Genomic DNA, 25195 nt, shown 5'->3' with positions numbered 1-25195 from the left:
GAAGTGGTAGATTATTATGTTTGCGGGAAGGCGAAGCAATTCTGCACATTCTTAAATACTACCCATCCAAAAAGATCTCAGCTTAGGAAAAGGGGGAAACACACCGTGCCGGCTGAAAATTGTAAGAGCCGTTTTACCGTTCGTTGTCGGCACATCGGTACTGGGTGCTGGAGCACATGGGAAGACAGCGGGCGATGCCCCCCAGCTGCACGGTGAGGAAGTGGTCAGGACACTCGCAGGTGTAGCCTTGGCCACCCGCTCTGATCAGACACAGATGGGAGCAGCCTCCGTTGTTCACACCACAGGGGTTAGTCACTGGGGGACAGATTTCGGAAAACGACAAACAGGCGTCATTCATTCACACCTTGATTTACGAACGTAAATCTCTGCCTTTAATCCTTAATGCAGAACTGTCTCTTCAAAACTGACAATGCATCAAAAGGAATGAAAATATTCAAAAAATGACAACATTTACTGAGAGCGTCAAACTGTAATAATGTGATGAGGCATCATTATCTACTTGTAACATGTGGAGGATCTCTTTTAATGAGCGTTCTTCCTGGATTGCTAAACAAAAACACCACTCTATTCACGGAACCTAATCTATCTTTGCTCAATAAATAACAGTAAAACACATTTTTCTACGCTTGATGTACAGCTTTAAAAACCTGGTTACCTATCGGCTGTCTGTAGGGGTGGTACACGTGGATGTCAAATGGCCTGTGTGTTGTGTTGACAAGAGCACCCCTGCCTGATCCGTCGTACTTGTTTCCTTTCTCCACAGTCCTGGTGTTCCAGTCGGTCCAGTACAGAGTGTCTTCAAACAGCGTGATGGCGAAGGGATGAGGCAAAGTTCCATCATACACTGTGTGACGATGGTGACCATTTAAGTCTGAATATCTGGAAAAACAGCAAAATTATATTTAGATGCATTAAAGTGGAGGGGGGGGGATTCAAATGATTTCACAATACAGTACATATACTGTATATTATATAAGTATATAAAATTTGCTTTCTTACTCAATATAGTTCAAATGTGCATCGGCCCAGTAGAGCTTATCGTTTGTGTAGTCAATGGTGAGTCCATTTGGCCACTCTATCTTGTAAGTGATGATTGCCGATTTATTTGATCCATCCATTCCAACACGGCCAATAAATGCTTTGTGACCCCAATCTGTCCAATAAACGTAGCTGGAAAGAATACATTTGAGAGCTTTTGCTAGGTTTAGAAACGATCACAAACAAAAGGAAAAATGGTTTTGCATAACGTCATGTGATTTCAAGCATCTATACTATAGAAGCGATGTCGAGTGTATTTAACATTTCTGCATGTACATTAAAATGTTTTGTTTTTTATAGTTAAGTAAATATGGTTGTTTATTTAATTACATTTTGCATTATATACAATTTTTATTTTTTAATAGTATTAATGAAACGTGGTATCCTTTCATGGACGTGCATGAATACATAATCGTAGAAATAAAAGTCACGAACCGATGACTAAAAATCTTTTTGAAACAGTTTTTCTAGTACCTAGTACCGGAATTTGAGCTACATTAGAAACCGCTATTGTTATTCTTAGACAAGAGTAGCCTTCACTAGTCCTGGACAGTCTTATTGCAGCACGTTTAATGGGTTACCCATCAATTTCTGAACACTTGCAACTCTTTTGAGTTGAGCACCTAAGGAGCTGATTTTTGTAATTAACTGGTTCAATTAACTCTGTGGCACTCAGGGACCAGAGTTGGCTGTTGCTGATTTAATTGAATGAATCAATTTACCACTCCTGTGTTTCAGGTCTTTACAAACTGATGATTTAAAGGTCAGTTGTAAAACTTTCTGAATTGTGGCTTTCCGTGACCAGGTTAGGTCACTCCTACTGAAAAGGAACATATATAGAAAGCTTATAGTTTTTTTTAAAAAAAGAGACGGAAGTACGAAAACACAAGCCTAAAAAGTGTTGAAGTTTTAGAAGTACTGCAGAAATAAATTACCATTAACTTCTGATAAAACATAAAACAAAACAGAAAACACTTACCCATATTTAGGGTGTACAGCAACAGCCCTGGGATTTTCAAAGCAGTAAGTGTTGTTGAGGTCAACACAACGGTCAGCAAGTTTTTTAACAAAGCGTCCATCCATTTCAGCCACATTCAGGCAGTCCCGAAATGCATCAACCCAGTACAGTTTCCTGCAGAGGAGATATAAGGAGACATAACTTTTAATGTTGCTTTTCAGAAGTGCATTTCTCCTTGCATTTAAAAAATATTCCAAATATTTGTGTTTAAAGGTTTACGCTTTGTGTCGCGTTGGTCCACATACAACAGAATTGATTTTTGATTTTCCATTTGTTGTATTTTCAGGGTATAATAGGAAGTAAACATTTGGCATAAGGTATAAATAATAAATAAAATACATTAAATAAATAATGGTGTATTTTTTAAAATGTTATATTGTGAATGGGTTGATTTAATTGAAAAAGCAACCATTTGTGATAAAGTGATATCCTTCATAGTGCTTTTCTATTCAGTTTTTTAAATATTTAAATAAGGAAATATGTATATGTTTATAGTTCAGGAAACAGATTTGAGAAAAATCAGAAACCATGCAGCACTGCTGCAGTTCTTTGAATACAAAAAAAATAGTTTACCTGCCAACCCAATCCACTGCCAGACCCTCACCATGTAACACTCCGCTGACTACTGTCTCCTTATCTGTGCCGTTGAAGAACATTCGCTCAATCACACTCCTCCCCACATCGATCCAGTACAGCCGCCTGTCCACCCGGTCGAAGTCCATGGCCACTACGTTAGACAGGCCCTGCAGGATGAGGGAGTAGGCTTGTCCGTCTGTCGACAAGTTGCGGAGGTAATAGCGGTTGCTGAAGATCAGGTAGGGGGCGATGTTGCTGTTCTGCCGACATCGCCTCCCGTCTGGCTCGCGGATGTACCCCGGAGCGCACTTGCAGATGTAGGAGCCAACTGTGTTCTCGCACACCTGACTGCACACACTGGGCATTTCGTGACACTCATTGATGTCATCGCAGGTGCTGCTGTCTGACATCAGCCTGTACCCTTGGCGGCAGGAGCAGTAGAAGCTTGTGGGAGTGTCCGTGCAATTGTGATCACAATGGTGCATTGAGGGATCCGTGCATTCGTTGATACCTGGAACGGAAGCAGAATTAGGGCTATGCACGATTACACGAGGTTATAGATGGGATGTACAACAGCTTGAGAAAAAAAATCTCTTAACTCTAACTTCAGTAAATAACCAAATTAAAATTAGAATTGCTTTAGGATAGTCAAAAAACCTAATCTAAGAGTTACTATATCTATAAAATCTATTCGGAGTGAAATTATAATGACAACATCTGTAGAGGAATAGGAGGTTGTAAGGAAGGCTGGTCTTGGAACAGATTGCTGTGAAGAGACGGGATTTAGTGAGAGAAAGGGGCAAGCAGTTCAAGGAGGAGGAGGAGAAGGAATGACGAAGAGACCTAGTAAAAGATTTAGCAGAAACCATAGTGAGTCACAGCGGAAATGGAAATGGGTTGAAGAAGTTCAAGTAGGGAGCAGCGTCAGCATGCCCGGGCTGCAAAGGAACAGGTAAAGGAACCTGTTGAAAGGAAAAGAACATTTCCTCTGTGGAGCCTTCGTCAGGGCGGCTTATCGAAACCCACCACATCCTTTCTCGTCGCTGTTGTCGGAGCAGTCGTCAGCCCTGTCGCAGACCCGGCTGCTCTGGATGCAGTTCCCGTTGTCGCACGCGAAGTGGCCCGAGGGACAGGTGGGCGGGGAGGTGTGGCAGAGGTGACCCAGCTCGTCCGACTCGTCCCCGCAGTCGTTGTCGCCGTCGCAGACGAAGTCTTTGAAGATGCAGCGGCCGTTCTGACAGGTGAACTGGTGCTGCTGGCAAGACTGGTAGGTGCAGCCCTGCTCGTCACTGCCATCGCCGCAGTCATTTCGCCGGTCACACCTAGCGAGAGCCAGTGGCGGCAAAACAGGGTCCGTTTGACCAGACCGGAACTGACCGAACTCATCGACTGAGAGTGAACAACACACGCTACTCCAAACCATCCCGGGCCTTAACTTTGACATCTGGTTTTTTATCACTTGTATTTTAGTCATTTAAAAAAAAAACATACTGTACAAAGATGACAAGAAATGAAGCTGCCTGTCTTTGATATCTGTTAACCATTAACATTTGTCTCCATAAACACGCAGTGTATCAAGACGTATTAAAAATGCAACGCATGCTATTGGTTCTCATGCTCACTGGTTGTGTTTTAATGCCTCTCAGTATATATAATATGAAAACAAGACAAAGGACAGTACAAAATTTTGCTACAAGCACCATCAATGTCACCTTAAGGATTACATTGTCCCTGTGATTAAAATCAATTAATGAACTTTCATGTTCAACCTCAATTCAAATCTGGAGGTGGGAGATAACTCAACCATGGACCCTGACTGACACATTTAAAACGTATAAAAGAAAGTTTATTATTAAACTGGAAGCTGACGCTAGTTATTTGTATTGGATTAAGTTCTTCTTTCGATGGGGGAGTGTTAGCTCTGAGGTAATGCTCCATCCTTTATAACAGCAGGATTTACAACTGAACTCTGAATTCAAATGATCTGTTTAGAAGTTTTTAAACCTGTAGGAGCCACGAATGCAGAGGCCATTGCTGCAGGTGAACTCGTTCGCTGAGCAGGGTACCCTGGTGCAGTTCTGGTGCTCGTCGTAGGCGTCTGCGCAGTCAGCATCTCCATCGCAGACCCAGGACCGCGGAATACACTTCCTCTGCGGAGGCCGGTTGTTAATGCAAGTGAATTCCAAAGCTGTACAGCTGCGGTTCGCTGAAACCCCAAAAACAGACGTGCATTTCAACGTGGTCAGGCAAACTCACCAAACTCTAAAAGCGGTAAGTCAGAATACTGCTTTCTATTACTAAGGGAGGATTATTCTTACTGCGGATGCCGCTTAATTTCAAACCATCGATAAGCAGTTCCTAACAGAGATATTTAGGTCATCTGTGGTATGCTACTTTTGTAAGGAGCAACATCAAATGGCTAAAGTGACAGAGAACATGACAAAGTCACAAATGAGGCAGTGTTAAATCAGAAATTCCTATGCCTAGGTTTTGGACCTTATGCCTTAGACGAATGCAAAAAAGATTAATTTGTCCCCCATACGCATGAATGGGCTTCAATCTGATACAGAGGAAGGAGAAACCCACCACAGTTGTGTCTTTGGTCCTCATCACTCATGTCTCCACAGTCATTGTCACCATCGCAGATCCAGGAAGCAGGAATGCATCTTGTGTCGTCACATCTGAACTGGTCACTGGAACATGTTCTCACAAAGGTGGCTAGGAATCAATATTAAACAATCTAATAAACATGCAGTATCGTGTTGGAAAAACCTACCACCAGCTTGTGAATGCATGGTCATTTGTGTGGTGATGTGCTTGCGTGTGCACTCATGTATTTTCCCATAAAACCTCTTTAGAAGCAAACTGATGGGGATCTCTCAGGTGGCTCAACTGGCAAAGGAGCTTGTGTGACTGTCGCGGTTCCGCACAGGCTCGTGCCCTCGCCACTCCACCCCAACAATTCGTCCTGCAACACCTGGGGCGCAAACCCGGGTCTCCAGCGTAACGCAACGGAACCAGCCGAGTGAGCTAAAGGAGACCTCCCTCGGCCCAGGCGGCTGAGGTCCCTGTTACGTGCAGGGAGGGCGATGACGTTACTGTGCCCAGACTAGCTCCACCATGCCCAGGTGGAGCTTTTGTGACAGTCACGGTTCCGCGCGGGGTCGTACCCCCCGCTGCCCGTTCCGGCCCCCACACCTGGGGCGCGAACCCGGGTCTCCAGCGTAACGCAACAGGACACCAACCGCGTGAGCTAAAGGAGACCTCCTTCAGCCCAGGCAGCTGAGGACCCTGTTACGCGCAGTGAGGGCGCTGACGTCACCACACTAGCTCCGCTACACTTTAAGACCCAGCAGTTCAGGTTCAGGTTCAAGCCTGTGTCATGTAGTGTCCTGGGTCAAGTCACTAGCCAGCTGTGATTGGGATTGCCCAAGCTTCAGCACACAATAAATAGCTGAAATAGTTAACCGGGATTCTCTCAACAAACACAATGACCCCTGCGGGCCCCTGGATGCTTGCAAACTGGCACTGCTACCACTGAGGGATATGCCTCGCCTAAACCTTTTTGTCTATGATGTCTTAAAAGTGGGCAGGTTGACAACACTTCCTCATTTTTCCCTATGTGTTCGCAGGGTTCACTGGCCTCAGCTGAGGTATAAAAACACACAACTGGAGTTTCTAAAACTGGGTGGGAGAAACAAAAAACAATCCTTGGCAATTCTAAATTAAAAAAAAAACAGAATAATGTGGAAATAATAGTAACCTTTATTTTATAAAGCGCATTTCATGGCACATCTTCTCAGATGAGCAATTCAATTTACATGCAGTTGCTTGTGATAAAAAGGAAAAGTGTAGGAGGATGTGAAACGTTTCATTATCCCTGAACAAAGGACAAAAAAAGCTACATTTCTTATGAGCAAATCAAAGGAAGCAGTACTGTGGAATGCTCCACACAATGAGTCGATTTATCAGCTTCCATTGCTGAGTCAATCAACTCCGCAGGGAGTCCCTGAGCTTCCTAATGTCAGCCTGCAGCACCTGTCTCACTTTAACATTGTCACATGCGTGACAGACACTGCACATCTCAGAGGCCCTCCCACAGATGTGTGAATGATCTTAATATAAAGTGGCTTGGAAGCAACACAGGTATATGGGAAAAACACATTTTTAAAATAAAAATACCCACATTTCTCCAGAAATATTCCACCCTATGCTATATGTCTTGGTGTTTGGGAGGTTTTGAAACAGTTTTTACAAAAATCTGAAGTGGAATGGCAAAATATGATCTTCATTGCCAAAGCACAGCATGTACAGTCATCCATGCCTCGGCTCAAAAAGCAAACCATTACTCCAAAGTACCAATATATTTGTATCTTTTAAGTATTTTTATACCAAGAACAACCGTAATGTTCACTTCATTATCTTAGGCCTTTTTGCAGTTTGTTTTTAATCATTCTCAAAGATTAGTATTACTTTTAACACCTCAGTGTAAGTTATTGATAGCAACTTAGATTTACATCACTGGAAACTGAGCTTCATAAAAAAATAGCTGGACCTGTGTGCCATTTTACTTTGCAATTCTAATTCTAATTAATTAAGACATCTAATAAAACCATGCACCCTAACTGGTTAAAGGGTCATTTTGGCATTGAAATAGTGGCTATGGCTGTGTGACTGACAGAAACAGGGACAATACTGACTGAGAGCTGACAGGCAAAACCTACGATCTCATTTGTAAAAGGAATGCACAGTTTTCCTGTGTAATTTTTGCTGTCTTTCACTGGACTAGCATAAAGCCCAATTAGTAACGTAGGTCTGAGTGCATCTGGGAGCAAGCTTAAACATACCTTAAGAGGAAAGCCGTGGGTTAAGGTACAGTATAAGATGAAGTCCTCAGCACTCACCACAGGATGGTGGCTCATCGGACCCGTCAGCACAGTCAGTTCCCTCATCACAGTACCAGTAAGCTGGGATACAGCGTCCACTGGAGCAGCGGAATTCATTGTCCGCACACGTTGCTGTTGCTGTGAAGGGAACATAGAGTAGGTGTCATTCACCTTCACTCAGAGGGCACACTCCTTTCCTTGTCCTATAGTTGATAACAGAGGCATTACTGCTACTACTAATTAAACAAACCTATATTGCACAGGTTTTTGAAAGATGGGCTGGCTTCTCAAAAGTGAATTGCTGCACATCTGTGGAGCAGGGACACTTTTACATGTGAGATCATCTTGATTTTAAGACTTATACGGAGAAAGGTAAAGGTAAATGAGAGCAAATACCATACTGTATGATGTCCAATTTACAAGCTTACTTTGCTACTTTACCTATTTTTTAGAGATGAAACATTATGAACATCCAGATCAATGCAGTGATGAACCGGGAAAATGTCAAGCATTATCAGATAGGGCTGAGACAGTGGTTCAGTGGCTAGCACTGTTGCCTCACAGAGCTGGGGCTTTGGGGTTCAATTCTAATCCTGATGAAGACATACATATGAATTGTCCTCTGGGAAAATTGGCCCTGGTACATGTATGAGTGCCTGGATGTGTGTGTGTCTGAGTCTGTGTGTGTCATGTGATGGACTGGCATCCCATCCAGGGTATACCCTGCCTTGTGCCTGTTTCTTTGCCAGGTGAGGCTACAGCTCCCACAATAAGCATATTATAAAATGGATGGATGGATTATCAGATAGTATCAGACTACTGTAGAATAAAAGTACTGATTATAGGAGTAAGCAGAAGTATTTTTCAGTGGTATTCACTAACTCAGCACAGCGTACCACAGTGAGTGGGGCTCTCATCACTCATATCTCCGCAGTCGTTGTCTCCATCACACAGGTACGAGCGAGGGATGCAGATATTTGTAGTCTGGCACTTTGTATGCTCAGGTTGACATGTACGGTCAGCTAAAAGAAAAGATACAGCATTGAGGAAACACTGATAGAATTGGGCCAAAAGTTTAAATACAGAGTGAAGACAACATGTTAAAAAGATCTGACATGCGCCGTGATGTAGCCTCGTACTTACGACAGTTCTTCTCATCTGTGGTGCCATTGTCATAGCAGTTATTCACCCCGTTACACACGTATTCTTGAGAAATACACCTGCCATTGTCACAGGAAAACTCTGTGTTTGGGTCACAAGGCCGGAAGAGGCAGCCAGCTTCATCGCTGTTGTCACCACAGTCATTGTAGTGATCGCAGCGGTAGTGATACGGAACACATCGTCCATTTCCACAGGTGAACAAAGTGGGGTCACAGGTGTGGAAGGCTGTGGCGAAACCAAAATAGCATGTTAGTATGAAAGCCACATACTAAAGTGGTACAGTGAAGATGAATTCGTATTTACGTAACATAAACATGTAATAATCATATATGCGTGTTACCTGACAAAGCAACAAACGCTGCCATATGACGGACTGCATGCAAAATACAAGTACAAAGTCATTTTAATGTATGTTAATGTGAGTTAAAAATGCAAAACTAAAATCTGTCTACAAATCATTAGAATAATGCAAACTGTACACACCAAAAGGAGTGTTTCTGTTATCTATGAAGGAATCGCTGTTTTTTCCTGAAACAGACACAATGATATTGCAGAAAGGAGATGCAAAATTTGATTAGTGTAACTCAGGTGATGCAGACAAAAGATTAAATAACCAGAGAGGGTATTTCTTACCACAGACTCTCTCCAACTCATCACTTCCATCACCACAGTCATTGTCGTTATCACATTTCCACTGGGCTCGGATGCAGCGCCCATTCATACAAGTGAACTGACTGGGCTGGCACCTGGTCCCATTGTCTGGAATGCAGTGCTTGCTGTCTGCCAAGTACCAGCGACCCTCTGATGGACACTGACACTCTGCACCCTGGGGACCTGAGAGAGGAATGGTCTATGAATATTCCGACGACAAGTCCAAGAATCGTGTCTTTTGCCAAATGGCCCCTACGCCACTATCATCATCCATCTGCTTTCTAACCGCCTCACCCAATACAGGGTTGCAGAAGAGCCAGAGCCTATCCTGGCAAGCAACGGGCACGAGGCAGGATACACCCTGGATGGGAAACTAGTTCACTGCAGGGCATACAGACACTATCACACACACACACTCCCGGCAGGGCCAGTTTTCCCAGAAGCCGGTTAACCTAGCAGTATGTCTTTGGACTGTGGGAGGAAATTGGAGCTCCATAAACACAGGGAGAACGTACAAAATCCACACCCAGAAATCGAACCCAGGGCCCCAGTGCTGCCAGACAGCGATGCTAACCAATGCACCACCAGGTCACCCATCATTATCATCATGCACATTTTTAATTAAAAAATACATCTATTTTATTAAGGTATTTAAAAAAATAGAAATATACTAACATATAGAAAGATACATTACATGATACATGCAATTAAATATATTTGAAATACAAAAATTTAAATAACAAATCGGAGTCAATACCTGGAGCACAAATGTGACTACATCCTCCATTGAACTGGTCACACGGATTGCTGCATTGCAGCTGCTTGCTGTTGGATAAGACATGGATGTCCATGGGCCGCAACGGCAAGTTCTGTATCATGACTATCTGGTCCGATCCGTCATGTTTGTTTGCCCTGTAGATGCTCCTGGTGTTCCAGTCTGTCCAGTAAATATGCTGGTCGTATACCGTCATAGCAAATGGGTAAATAGCTGTGCTGACAATGACTTCACGGTTTGAGCCCGTGAGAGAACACCGCTCGATCTTCTGACTGAGAAAGAAAAGACAAGTCAGCGGGAAAAGAATAATTCCCATAACCACCGCCTTCAAACAAAAGCCATGGATTTCAGTTACAGTACATTCCATCCATCCATCCATTTTCTAACCGCTTCTACCAGTTCAGGGTCAGAGGGGAGCCAGAGCCTATGCCGGCACACAACAGACTTAAGGCAGGGTGTCAGGGAACCGGCAGGTAGTTTTCCGAGGATCCTGTGCGTAGCTGTGAATTCTGCGGGATGCAGAGGCAAACAATCTAAAATCGTAATCCCGAAGCAAGGTCGATAGGAGAAGCTAGAGATCGGATAACCAGAAAGAGCCGAGACAAAGCGAGAAGACAATCCAGAAGGCGAAATCCAAGAGACGAGATCGAAAAGGGAAAAGTTAAGTCTAAAAACCGGGAAATCCAATGAGACAAAAACGTGCACTAGAGATCTCTAAAGGAGGCTTCTCACTAGTGAGCAGGGTTTGGTGCATGAGGGAACTTTGAATACTGAAGGGAGAGGGACGTGGTTGGATAATTGGTCCAGGAGTGAGAATCTGTGGAATCTGGTGCGTGTGGGAATGTGATGGGTTCAGTTAGGAATGAGATAGTGAAACAGTGGGTCTGGGAATGTAATGGCGTTTGCAAGGGAGAGTGCAGGGCGTGACACAGGGTACACCCTGGACCGATTGCCAGGGTCAAAGTCTCTTAGAAGACAATCAATCTACCCACAAAAACACAGGGAGCACCCCAGGTCTGGAATTGAACCCAGGGCCCTAGCAGTGCGAGGCAGCAATGCCAACCACTGCGCCACCCTGCCACCCTCAGTTTCATTCCCTTTGTCAGTAATAAGTTCCTGTATCTGTCTCAAAGAGCAATTACTTACTGATATACAATGTTGGCATGTTCTCAGAAGTGTAGAGAGATTAATATTTATTGAAATCTAATTAGTCTTCTCTCATGACAGCAAAACAATATATAAAATCAGTGATGGAATTAATCCATTAATTACAAAGAGCCTGGGTGCAATGAAAACCAGAAGATTCTGTTTTTCCAGGACCTGGACTGAGCTTTACTGCGATAATTTAAACTGACTTTTAATTTAACACATGTAATTTTAAAAATAAAGAGGAGCCTACAAGAACTTGAAACTGGCAAAACAGTGTGTGGGAGTGGGATCTTTCTCCAAAGACTCTTTTGAAATAAAGAATTGTGAAATATTTCTCACCACATAACCAATTGCTATTTTTGCTTTTTCTGAACATACTGTATATCACATATTTTTGTATTTCTTTAAGTTAGTGTCCACAACTCAAGGCTTGCATTTTTACATAATTTACTTGACTTAACAGTTTTCTTGATTTGGATTCAGACGTTTCCGACACTTACAAACTTGCATCTGCCCAGTACAGTCTTTCCTCATCATAATCAAGAGTCAGTCCGTTTGGCCACACAAGACTGGTGTTTACGATTTCAGTTCTAAAATTCCCTCCTAGTGTGGCTCTTTCAATCTTAGCGTTGGTCCCCCAGTCAGTCCAATACATATACCTAGAATAACACAGAACCATATTATTCACAAGTCATGCATTCCCAGAAGAAACCCTAATGTGCAATATTAGATACAGTATGTGATTCATAGATCTCCACACAATAATCATCACAAGAAACTAACCTTTCAAAGCAAAAACGTAATCAAAATTCTAACATTTTGTCATAACGTTTGTGTCATAAACAGTCACTGAAAAACACAAGAATATAGATCATCCTATCTTGTAATTAAATGCTGCAAAGCAAAAGTGCACCCCAACTATACATATCCTTATTTTACAAATCACTTACTATTTTATTGTACTATTACAGTCTGAAAATAAATTAGGCATCTTTAATTTTTAATTTCGTTTAATTCTTAATCTTGTTTATTTTCTACATAGGGGATGGCACCATGTTATTTTAATACCTTACCTTTAAGCATAAATCCATAAATATACTAGTACACCCTAATAGGCCATATGAAAGACAGGGAAACTTTAAAAACCTACCCTCTACAGGGGTCTAGCATTATGGCTCGGGGACGTGGAACTCGAGCAATGGTTGTGCGCTGAGACCCATCAATTGCCATAGAGGTTATGGTCTGGTTAATGTAGTCACTGTAATAAATCCTTTTATTTATCCAGTCATAGGCTATACCATCAGGAGCACCCAAATCTCAAACATAAAAGAAAGCATTACAATTAGTATCTGTCTCTTTTCAGTGTAGCTGAAATAGAAGCAATAAGCAAACTTTTTGTTCCACGGTAATATACTGTATGTTTATGATATTTAAAGTTTTTAATGAAACAAGTTATCATCAAACACATTCAATGTATCTGTAAAGTTCCTTAAAAACAAAATAATAAAAATCATCATCATCATCATCATCGTCATCATCATTATAAAAGAAACACAAGTGGTTAGGTACATTCATGGTCCTTCGAAAAATGGAGCAGACACAGACACTAATTAAATAAAGGACTTTCTAAAAAGGCAGGTTTTGAGTCTAGATTTAAATGCACTCAGGGTGAGTGACTCTCTGATATCTCTGGGGAAAGAATTCCAGAGCTCTGGGTCATGGCAAGAGAAGGCCCTGACACCCACAGAATATAAACAACTTTGGGGGACATACAGTTTAGGAGACTAGAGACAGATGAATGAATGTTGCGAGATGGTGAGTAGACAGATAATAAGTCAGACAGGTACTGAGATGCCAAGACATTATGTAGAACATAATACTGTACAGTATGTCAGCATGAAGATTTTTAAGTCAACTCAAAACCTGATAGGAAATTATTACAAATTAATGTATTGTTTTGCTTCTAACTCCCAGCATTTATTCTAATAGAATGAAATATGTTTTTGCTTGGATTCAGGGTGAAGGTACTACCAATGTCTAGAGAGATCTTGGAAAGAAGCTCTGCATCAGGAGACAAGCGAGCACATCTGATGGGAATGTGACCCGATGTACAGAGTAGTAAATAGCTTTGGTGGTATTTCGACTATATTCACTTTCTAAAATTGGAGGAAACCCCACCACAAAACAAAATGCTGGGCCTCTGGAAGCAGCCAAAACAGTTTGAACAAGACATAACTTGTTTTCCACAAAGGTTTAAAATATTTTTCCCAAACCCATCCCTTTCTTCTTGCAAGGCATGCTTCCACAAATGTTGTGGTGAGGGGTGGAGGACGTGGGATTGAACTGCATGTTTTACTAGTTCCATCAATTCCCAAAACACGGTTGAGATAGAGGAATGGCTCTGAGCAGGGACAGTGATGAAATTCTGTTTCATGTGCCTCAATCCAGCCACGTTTTACCTCTCAAGGAGAGAATCTATTTACTTGACCAGAGGTTCCAAATATGAGGACCAACGAAGCTCATGAGCTACAAAAAACTCTGAACACGTTGAATTCATCTAACATATGAGACATAATCTTTAAAGTTCGAAGCAACATAACGTATGTAGAAATTTAGTAGCTATTCTGTGTTCAATGGTAAAATAGAGTAATTCAATCACAGAACTATACCTTTGAGACACACATCATCACTTTGATTAAAAGCTAAACGCACATACCTGATGCCACAACAGTAGGGGGCGAAGTAGGAGAGGAGAGGCTTATGTAGCTGATTCTGCTGTTGCCCGCCCCCGAGCTCTGTGTGAAGTACAGTCTGTTATCTGCACGGTCATAGTCCAGAGCCACGGCGGTGCGGAGAACGTTGACCACTGGGAACGGAAGGGCATGGTCCTCTGGGTCCAGACGGAGGCTGCGGATGGTGCTTTCCGTCGTGTAGATCAAGTAGTCGTCCCGTGAAACCACGCAGCTCGCGTCGTCTCTTGCCAAGTTCCCAAAGGCACAGGCGCACTTTCGCGTCTGAGTCCCGGGGATGGCAAAGCAAAAGTGAGCGCAGCCTCCGTTGCTTTCCAAGCAGGGGTTATTGCTGACCTCCTGTGCTGTCCTGGGCTGAGTGCGCCTGTCAAATATGCTGACGTCTCTCAGTAGGTTGATATTATCCCGGACAAGCGCTGGCTGCTCTGTGTTTCCAGGCAGTTTACTGGCTTGGAAGACCTTTTTCAAGTTCCTGTCCACCCAAATCATGGTGTTTTCAAAGATAGTAATGCCGTAGGGAGTGGGGTATCGACTTCCGTACCTCACTATTTCAGTTTCTCCACCCTCAGGCCGTATCCTAGCAATCATATCCAAGGAGTCGTCCACCCAGTAAATGTAACCATTCTGGTAGTCCACAGCCAAACCCCTTGGGGTCACAATACCAGAAGACACAAGCACTGTCCTGTTAGTGCCATCTGGAAATGCCCGTTCAATTTTGGGGTTTTGCCCATAATCTGCCCAGAAGAGATACCTGTTTTTAGGATCCACCACTATGTGTCTTGGCATGTCCACAGTGGTTTTCAGAAGCACACGGCGGAATGTGGTGTTCAAGCGCACCACTTCTATGTATGTCTCGGTCAAGAATGCATTTGTGAAATAAAGATTCCCTGCAAAGCAAAGCAGTCATGAGAATATTATAATATTACAAATATACAAATTAACTTACAACTAATTACAGGGAAATAACTGCTTCCAAAGTAAACCAGTTATTTACTAGTTCAAGATAAAGGAAAACCAAGAAACTGATTATCAGCTGTCAGATCATTTTTTATGTTAGCAATTTCTAAACACTGGCAATTTCATGCTCTCATCTACTGCATTCAAAAGCTATAATATTCCATTTGGCCCTTGCTTTTTATTTTCAGTGATCTTTGGCTAAAACTTTTTTGCTACCACCTGGTTCTTATTATCTCACAGAGATCTCCAAGGCCTCACTCTTTCGTAAATCTACCTATAGTATCTTTTAAATACTAAACACTTCGTTTAGTCTGTCCAGGCCTGTGGTCTTTTATTGTTGGAGCATTCTGAACAAAATGTACAATTGTCCCATAAAACACACAATTACATCAGTATATTTTTGCTCAAGGTTGACAGCCCTCCTATTGTTAGTGGCTTCATGATAGATCACATCTCACCCAGGAGATTCCAAATCTGTCCTTGCCTTACACTAAACAATATGGCACAAGCCATCAAAATATGAAACAAGCTGGTCAGCAGGCAGACATGGGATTTTAGTCCATCTATTCTTTCAGAAGGTAAATAATGAAAATCCATTCTCAATGACTGAATCCTTTACCTGCTACCCAATCAATGGCAATCCCTCTGATTCCATTCCGGCCGATTCCCGATGAAACAACAGTCTTGAAAGAAGAGCCGTCCGGCTTGATTCTTCGGATGCCATTCTGCGAAGCCACGCTGTTGCTGAAGTCACACCAGTAAATATACCCAGAGGGCATGTGCACATCTACATGTAAGGCGTTCCGACCTAAATGACAAGGGGGAAAAATTATTACAGTCAAATCAAGCCGATACATTTCCCCCAAGACTGTGTGTGGGATTGTCATGTGGTGGCGCACGCATTTCTTCAAATTTAATACACCATAAATTCACAGCATATTGCTCATCGGCTGAACAACAAGCAACCCTACAAAGGAACGAGTTAAATGTTTATTCCATGCTCAAAAGAGAAGAAAGGAAACACAACGTTTTGGCTGTCTAGTCGGCTGTCATCCGTGTCTTTATCACACCCGTAGAAGGCTCCACAGCTGAAACGTTGTGTTTCCTTTCTTCCCTTTTTAGCGTGGAATAAACCTTTAAGTTGTTCCTCTGCAGCCCACGCATGCAGACACAGCTGCCTACTTGAACTACTAACAAGCCACCCTGTTTAGTCATGGGGCTTTTGTGAACACGTACCTCTTCCAGCGACTGGCACCATGGCCTCTGAGTGATCTGCGCCTTCCAGACTGAATCCTTTCAAAGCAGACAGCATGGAGATGATGACAAAGGAATCATAGGCGGAGCAGGTCCTGTTGTCCGAGTTCAGTCTGAAGCCAGTGGCACAGGCACAAACATACTGGTCTCTAGGCTTGGGAAGACAGAGCTGCTGGCATGTGCCTATATTATTACTGCAGCCATTAGATGTGCCAGCAGATTCTGAAAGTGAAAAGAAAGACCTGATTTAGGCACACTCCTCCACAGGCGTGACCACCAAAGGGGAATGGTATTGTCTTCCTGTATCCCAATTTTAACTTTTTCCTGTCTTCTATGACTGTCTTTCAGAGCGTGGACTATAAGTGTACTCTCATAAGACTGTAAGAAAGTACTCTGAAAGAAAGTAGCCTGTTTGATTGATACGACTGTTATTGAGTGGCCATGTGATCTCCATTTTGTGAAGATCTTGAATTTCCTGTCTTCTACAGGGTGAACTGTTCTAACAGTATAGCTGGGCTGTTTGTTCCAGACTCCCACATTCCTTTGTGTAAATGATTGTGACATGGTTTAAGTAGTAACACCCAATACAGACATTTGACATTCACAGATAAATGGCAGCAGTTTATTTACATAGAATGTTCTCCCACGCATGTTGGTCGGGGATGACATGCAAGGCTTGTCTTTTTCCCCAAGAGGGAAATATTCCTCCACCCTTCCTCATGGAGCTCTGTAATACAACTCTCACCACTAACAATGCCCAGTGTTCTTTTGAAAGCAAGTGCTGTAGAGCATCCAGTAAAACAACACCCAGCTAAACTGAATCCTTCCTTGTAATTAAAAAAAGCCAAAGCCTGTAGAGTTCATTTTAGCTAGGCTGTGCACAGAAAAGGTTGTGAATCATTCACACCGAACATTTAGAATGGTAATGTTTTTTGGTCAAAGAAAATGTACAGACAGTTTGGATGATAATCTTCCAGATGGATTATTTTATACTAATTTCCTGTCCCAAACAAGTTTTTCATGTTCTCAAAACACAAACAAAAACCTCCAATAGTATTCCAAATGCAATATTATTCATCTTTATTTTATAAAATGAAATTGGTAGGAAATGTGTTTCATTTGTACACAATAACTCAGTTTACACAACAACTCAATTTAACTATCAGCTCCAAAGAAACATGAACTAAATTAATTTTAAAAAAATACATCTCTCTAATTGTCAAAAATAATAAGCACTGGAGCTAGGGTTCACAAAAGTGCATATTACATCCACAACCTTTAGACTTACTCTGTCGATCGTGGACTTTCAGCACTCGCAGTCCAGACACATTGTCTCTCAGCACCACTCTGTTTGCTCCAGTGGCCTTGTCCACACGTTCCACGACCTCATAATCCCTGTCTGTGAAGTACAGGTACGTATTGTGCACAGCGATGCCCCAGGGGTGTGAAAGCCCGTTGACTATGGTGATACGGTTTGTTCCGTCGGGATCTCCTCTTTCAATCTGAAGGAACGCATTTAATAACAGATGACTAAGAACTGAACTGGCGTGTTGCCTAATGCATCAATTCACCTGGATAAACTAGGTTTTTCCCCAAACAATGCAAGTCAAATGACGTCAGTGAATCTCAAAGGTGAGGATGCCCTTTACTTTCTGCTCCACACAAGATTTCTCTGCATTTTTGTTTCTCTTGTTCTCGTTTCTCTGTATTTTTGTTTATCTCATTCAGAAACTAGAAGCTTAAGGTGTAATGACATGCTTTTAACAAAAACAATTGCTAATGAACATACGTTACCAATTATGTTGGCAACCTATATTCCAAGGCAATTATTATTCACCTGAAACATCATCTTTGTATAATACTCTATTCAAATTTGTAAAGTACCTCACTAGTGATTTCTGAATAATTTAAGACTGGGAATAAACAGAAGAGACACACAAATTAAAATGTACACATGGGTAATGTCTATTTTTCCTAATTCCAGCTGTTTGTCTTAACCTTAAACATAAAACAATAGCTTCAACATTATTCAAGCATTCACAAAGACACACAAGTATGAAATGTAAAATTTTAATTCTCACCACAATAACAATAATTGTGAAAAATATTAATTATATGTACTAAGCTCATGTGTCAGTCATAGAATTCATACAGTGATTTTCCTGTTCGGATGAATAATAACAAGGCTGCACACAGGCACTCACCACCCCGTTTGCTGTGACAGCCCAGTAGAGCTTATTTTCACCAGTGTCAATAGTAATGAATTCTATGTGATCCATGTTGTTAGTGAAGAGGTTGACAGCATTGGATCCATCCATATCTGCAGCTGCCACCTTAGCAGGGACACCACTCTCTGTGCCCTGGTCAGTCCAGTACATCCTCCTGAAATACAGTAGTGAAACACACCAGCTAACACTTTACACCCAGCTGAATGCCACTTATTTCAATCTTTCAATCATGCAGCAAAAATAAAATAGAGACACTTATGGGATGTATAAAAATGACAGCACTTGGCGTTCAGTCTGTAAACTTTCTAAACATTTCTTGACATTAGGACATATGGCAAATCTCTCCTGCAGGCACTGCAAATCAAAGAGATTATCAACACTGAGAAGACGTGTTTCAGTGAGCTTACCCACGTGCAGGGTCGACAGTGATGCCAATAGGAGTTCCTGCGCCAGTGGGAGTGCCATTATTAGTGATCAGAGTTTTCCTGTACTTCAGTTCTCCATGGAGCTTCAGCACCTACATGCGTTTACAAATCAAACGATTTTATATTTAGAACTGATATGATTATTATTTCAACATTCCGGTCAGATCCTCCTAAGTGCGACAGAGAGATAAAATGTATTAAAGGTTGATGGGCATAACTCGCCCCAGCTGAGTGAATGGCAGCCGACTGCAAGGAGGAGGCTGGCTGAACCCCCCCTCACTTTCATTAGGAATGAGCCAGGGAGCTGCAGCGAGGGTGAAGATGTGTGGTAGGAAGGGTGAGAGCGAGACATGCAAATAAAGTTATAATAAAAATTAACTTTATTTTATATAGCGCCTTTAAATGTGGTTTCAAAAAAAGTGTTTTACAGAATGGCAACAACAACAATAAAAAAACACAAGATATGCATAATGAAAATACACAATGAGAGGAGACAGTAGACAGGGGTAATGGATACAGTAGGAGCAGAGGAGTAAATAACAGAAGCAGTTAAGTAAACCCTTCTAAAGAAGATGGTTTTGAGTCTAGAAAATATTAGATGGTAAGTCTAGAAGTTCAGTGGAAAAATATATACATAAGAGAGCAGAAGTAGGCAAGATTAGGATCTAACCTTCCTAACTAACTTCTGCCAAACATATTTTCTTATTATTATTAAGAAGAATTTATCTACATATGAATATACAAACCTATACAGTACTAAGAGATTAAATATAACCACTCCCTATGAAGTGTTTTCAGCTTCCAAGTTATAAATTTGTATTTTTTTTTAAAAAAAGGCATTAAATATTGCTCAAAAGTCCCACTTGGTACAAACCAAGGGGAATCCTTCAGGCTTGAGCAGAGATAAATGGGTTGGATTTCTGCATTCAGCTTTAAGCAGCAGCTCGAATTGCAGCTGATGTAAAAACAGCCTCCCGGGTTACCTCAATGGACTGAGACGCTGGATTAGTGTAGTACAGGTTCTGCGTCATCCAGTCTAATGCCAGGCCCACCGGAGAGCCGAGGATGGCAGCGGGGGCGAACTCTGTCCGGTTGGTTCCGTCTGATTTCACCCTGTGAATTTCCCCCTGGAGACGAAAGGATACATTTCTATCAGCTCTGTAATTCAAACTGCGAAGCACTGCAGGCTTCCACTGAAGGGACTGTTTTTCTTTCTGCTTTCTGTTGTGTCGGTAAATCATTAAAAAATAGCGTAAGAGCAAAAAAAAACAATTCAAAGATTTCTTTTTTATTTACCAATGTTTTAGAATGGAAAAAGGCGCTTGAAAAAAAACTGTTGTACTCACTGGGTGCTCTACCCAGTAGATCATCTGCTCGGAATCATCAAAGTCAACATCATAGCCATTGTGCAGACCAGCAATGGGGACCATGGCATCATTGGACTTGTCATCTGGGTTCAGTGGGATGCCATAGATAATACTGTCACGCACCACAATCAGAAAAGGAGCTGCATCTAAAGAAAGTAATATAACAATTGTTTGCCATTTAGAATAAGCAGCTTTGCCAAAGCATGTACACACAAATTTCCTCACTTCATAAACTCACTTAAATTTCAGTAATAAAAAAGGAAAATACATTTACAATCAACAGATACAATAAGTTGCACCAGAAAATACAAAACTCTATAAAAGACACAATCCTAACATTATGTAAAACAACCTCGTGTAGCCAGCAGAAACATATTTAAAAGTTATTTATACATAATTTAATGTGGAAATGTTGCAAAACTTTACTTTCAAACACATTTATAAGCATTGCCCTTGTATTTTCATGTTCACCTGCAATCATTATAAGCTTTGTTGATTAAAAAAAACACCATGTCAAATGCAAAACGTGCCCGCAAAATATTTGTTAGACGTCATTAGAGCAATTTTTATTTATTACATTTTCAGTAATAGTAATTTTTTAATTAGTATTTATATTACCATTTAAAAAACATATAAACCTGCAATTTTAAAAGTCATCTAATTCCAACTTCCTGATAATGGTTTAGATGAGCAAAGCAATTTACATCAGATTATTATTTCTTAGTGCACTGAAAGTTAAAAGAAAGATTGTTCGCTTTATTTATTGTATAAGCCATCTGAAGTCACGCTGCTAAGATATTTTTAAAAAGCTTCATTGTTATCACATCCAAATGATACACCATGGATCTCCAGAGGATAAAACTCAATTTTACTGATGAAAGTTCATGTGTGCAATTTGATTTGCTTTGTCATCAGAGATTAGAGTCAGTAGATGCCTTTGGGCAATGAGTGTATTTTCATTCTCAAGTAATCATTCATCTTTCAGTAGAAAATAAATTTTACAATCTTCCCAGAAGCTGCAACTTGAGATGGGTTGAGTTTCAGACCTAAGAGGACCTGTTGAAGTTTGGATTAAAGGCCTTTTATCAAATTTTAATGAACATTGGCAAACAAAAAAAAAAATATTTCCATTTTTTTCTTACTATTGGTAAGTGAGGATTAAACACACTTCAAAATGGAAGACTGCTGACAACTGCCCTCCACCATTAACATTTATATCCAAATTATCATGTAAGGATTTTCAGTTTAAAGAGGAAAAGTCTGAAATAGTGTTTGTGTACATAACATATTGGAAATAGCTGGGGGCAAAAAGTCATTGGTTTCCATAAAGTGGAACCAACCATTTTCTGCTGATACACGCACTCATCTTTAAATAGATGGGTATTATTATCTAGTTAAATGGACGCTAATGAAAATAACGATAAATGTAATGCTAATCAGCCTTTGTTTTTTTTAAAATGTGATGTTTTAAATATGCATTTACAAGACAAAGATGCACAAATTGTTAAGATAGATTCATTTTCCCCTTAAAACAGACATAGAATGGATTCTGCTAAAAAAATCATAAGTAAAATACATATAGCAAGCTAGACACATTCTGCTCTCTGGGTGTTTTTGTCACAGAGGAACACACTGACCTCTCTCACAGTTCGCCTGGTCTGCAGACAGAGTCCATCCTGAGGGGCAGGCACACGAGTAAAATCTGGGCCCAAGGGTGGACAGGAGACATATGTGGGAGCAGGGACTCATGGAGCAGAAGTTGACACCTGCATTTCAGACAAGATATTTCATTCACCCAAATGAGTCAGAAAGAATTGATTGTGTGGATTGCATAGTGAATTTTATAGGGAAAAAAACCTTGTTAGAAATTTTGAATAAGACCCTTTCCTGATAACAATCACTCCCTCCTGCCAGTCAAATACTGGTGGAATTTTTCATTAGACAGTTGCATGTGGACATTAGCAAATAGAAATCCACTACTAACTGCGGGCTTTATTATCTGAGAATGGAGAATTACAAATGCAGACCTCAGAGTGCAGATTTACAATTTCCTTCTTGCCACATTCCACAGCACAAATGTACGATTGCAGTCCTAACATTGACACTGATACATCACAAACACTGAGAGTTATGACAGCAAGAAAAATGTTGTGTGCACTGAAAAATAAAGAAAGATATTATGAGAAAAAAATATCTGGAAGTTGTCCCCTTGTATTACACACGATTCCTTATTTTATATTTCCTCCTACCTGAAGGCTGCCTGACAGGATGGACAGCCACAACTCCCATAGGCTGTGGGACATTATACAGCATCACAGTCTGGTTTTCCCCATGCCACTTATTGGCTCGAATTACCCGGCTGACATATCTGTCAGTCCAGTACACGTAATCCTCAAAAATCGTAATGGCATGTGGATGTTGCAGCACCTTATTAGTAACAACAGGGGAACACATAATGATTAGGAAATGGAACGTTAAATTCTATTGTACAGTAAGCATTTAGGCACTCTGGACTCATAAGGCTGTAACTTCTAGTCCTCATTTCGGACACTGGTCTTGTACCTTTGAGCAGGCTAGTTTTACCCCAGCTGCTGCAGCCCAAACAGAAAGGTATGTGCATTGATGGGGGTAACCCAGTGATGGACTGCAGTCTCAAGCAGTAAGGAATTATATATTCTCGGTTTACTGAGCCTCTAGCTGGACTGTAATGAGGAGATGAAAGTGTTTTTTGTCAGTCCTCACAGGGAAAAGAAATAGTCTGCACGCCTTAGTTATTGAGTTTATTCTGTTATGTTGAACTAAGTCTTTTAATGAGAGTAACATAGTTTATATGCAGAATGAATATTGAAAGGATGCCTTATGAAAGATGTGAATCTCATTTTTAACTTTTAAATACATTTTTTTGTAATTAGGACACAAAAATATGGTTGAATTATTTTTAAATGCAGAATCAGATTTTTTCTTATTTAAAATAAGGGTTTTTTTTTCTTACCAAATCACTGGCTAAGACCTGCTTCCTGTTGTTTCCATTGTAATCACAATAGTCGATGAAATCAAGATAAGCGTCTGCAAAGTAGAGCAGTTTGTTGGGATAGTCTATGGTCAAGCCGTTAGGCCAGTAGAGTTTGTTGCTAATAATAGCCGTCCTCATTTTGCCATCCATACTGGCCTTCTCAATCCGCGGGTTCCTTCCCCAGTCAGTCCAGAACATAACGTGAGCACTGCACAACAACAGAAGCAGCTCTGTGGTCAATGAACAAAGCAGCAAAATAACTCATACTTCTTTCTAACATACATAACAGCACAGCTAACATGCTTCACTGAGAAACTACAATCTTAATTAAGTGTATGAAGCTTAATACATTTTAATGCACTTATGGTAAAGTTTTAAACTTTATTTGCACCCTGACCAGATCAGGCTTTTACATTTTAGTAGCAAGGTTATCCTTACTCATTCCTTGGATCCAACACTAGTCCTCTGGGGTTCGTCACATTCTCACTGATAAGCACAGTCCTGTGGCTGCCATCTAGTTTGGACACCTCGATGGTCTCAAGGACATAGTCTGTCCAGTACAGATTGCGTCCCACCCAGTCAACAGCGATGCTTTCTGTAACCGTAACCCCGCTGTCAAATATCTGTAGAAACATTTCAGAAAGTGCGTAAATTATGATTTCAAGATTATTTGCACATTCTTCTCTGTTTTGTCTGCCCCTGCCTAAAATATGGGGATCAAATAAACCTCATGAAATTACCTTATGGCATATTTGGTATATTCATTTCTACCTCAATTCTGAGCTCTGACCTCTTTTTGGTAAACATCCCTTATCAGCTTGAATAGATGGGAAAGCTGCTTATTCCTGGTCAAGGGTAATGGTAACCGGGAGTTTATCTGGCAGTATGGGGAAGAAAAAAGGATCTACACCTTGGATTAGATATCTGGGCATTGCTAGGGAGAAGCACTTAGAGACACCAATGGCCCTGCACAGCACGACTCCAGAAGGTGGGAGGAAAACGCAGCAGCAAGAGAAAATGTACGCTAACGCAGGAAGAACATGCACACCCCACACAGAAGGTGCTCCAGTCTGGAAGTGACTGAAGGAACCAAGAGCTGTGAGGCAGCAGGTTTTAACGCTACTGCCTCTGTGCTACCCTTTTTGGCAAAACACGGTTTTAAAATAATAAACTATCATACTTACAACTGTCCGGTCACTGCCATTTTTGAAAGCGCTCCATATTCTATCTTGCGTGGTGTCTGACCAGTAAACACGGTCAGTGACTGAATCAAAATCAATGGCCACAATGTTCCTCCCATCCCGTACCAGGGAGCGGATAACATTCGGCTGGGCTGTGATATTGTCTGAAACTATCTGGTTTCGGCTCGCAACCAGCAACAGTGCTTCTCTGGAACCTAAGAAAAACAGAAAACCAACGAAAAAAAACATATTCAATAGAACAGTTCAAAATAATGGGCTAAACAGCAAAATATTTAAACTGTAATTCATTAATAACCAACTGCTTGTATTGACTATCTCAGAGATACAAATACAAATATCAAACAGTATGTTTTGCAATAAGAAACATGATCATAGAAGAGGTATACGATAATGGCAGAAGTATAACAAATACTAGAAACAAACTTGAGGTAAACAATTCATAAGAGGATACCATCATGTTTATCTGAAGTGGATCTAGAACCTGCTTCTTCTATGCTTATATTACTTATATAGATTTTATTTTTTACTTTTCTCAGCCTGAGACACATGGTCTGTTTCTTCCTTGATAAATGCTGGAGTGAAAAAATTCCCTTCCATCATCTAAAAGTTTCTCCTTATTCTCTATCAAAAACTACTTCGCTTTTGTTGTTGGGATTCTGAAAATATTTCTTATTGATATATATTCTGATTTAAGCCTCTATTAAAATATTGTCTATCTCTCTTG

The 25195-nt window shown here is 41.1% G+C and overlaps 1 protein-coding gene across 1 annotated transcript in view; it reads right to left on the bottom strand.

The window, feature by feature from the left end:
- The window catches only part of lrp2a (low density lipoprotein receptor-related protein 2a), a 77213-nt gene that overhangs the window by 20048 nt on the left and 31970 nt on the right, over nt 1–25195 (bottom strand). Inside the window, exons 27-54 of the mRNA XM_088931298.1 lie at nt 24454–24665; nt 23708–23892; nt 23249–23477; nt 22506–22683; nt 21894–22022; nt 20236–20402; nt 19873–20016; nt 18872–18981; nt 18441–18618; nt 17525–17738; nt 16219–16458; nt 15602–15790; nt 13992–14912; nt 12426–12591; nt 11776–11934; nt 10109–10398; nt 9334–9534; nt 8683–8925; nt 8436–8561; nt 7558–7677; nt 5240–5371; nt 4658–4859; nt 3680–3975; nt 2651–3164; nt 2039–2191; nt 1021–1191; nt 677–900; nt 138–315 (exon numbers count right to left, since the gene is read on the bottom strand). Coding sequence (XP_088787424.1) covers nt 138–315; nt 677–900; nt 1021–1191; nt 2039–2191; nt 2651–3164; nt 3680–3975; nt 4658–4859; nt 5240–5371; nt 7558–7677; nt 8436–8561; nt 8683–8925; nt 9334–9534; nt 10109–10398; nt 11776–11934; nt 12426–12591; nt 13992–14912; nt 15602–15790; nt 16219–16458; nt 17525–17738; nt 18441–18618; nt 18872–18981; nt 19873–20016; nt 20236–20402; nt 21894–22022; nt 22506–22683; nt 23249–23477; nt 23708–23892; nt 24454–24665 — 6271 coding nt within the window. The remainder of the gene's footprint in view (nt 1–137; nt 316–676; nt 901–1020; nt 1192–2038; nt 2192–2650; nt 3165–3679; nt 3976–4657; nt 4860–5239; nt 5372–7557; nt 7678–8435; nt 8562–8682; nt 8926–9333; nt 9535–10108; nt 10399–11775; nt 11935–12425; nt 12592–13991; nt 14913–15601; nt 15791–16218; nt 16459–17524; nt 17739–18440; nt 18619–18871; nt 18982–19872; nt 20017–20235; nt 20403–21893; nt 22023–22505; nt 22684–23248; nt 23478–23707; nt 23893–24453; nt 24666–25195) is intronic.

Source organism: Atractosteus spatula, chromosome 13 (genome assembly GCF_055471065.1).
Source record: "Atractosteus spatula isolate fAtrSpa1 chromosome 13, fAtrSpa1.hap1, whole genome shotgun sequence".
NCBI lineage: Eukaryota > Metazoa > Chordata > Actinopteri > Semionotiformes > Lepisosteidae > Atractosteus > Atractosteus spatula.
Note: the sequence above shows the minus strand (reverse complement) of the source record. Positions and strands in the feature narration are given on the sequence as shown.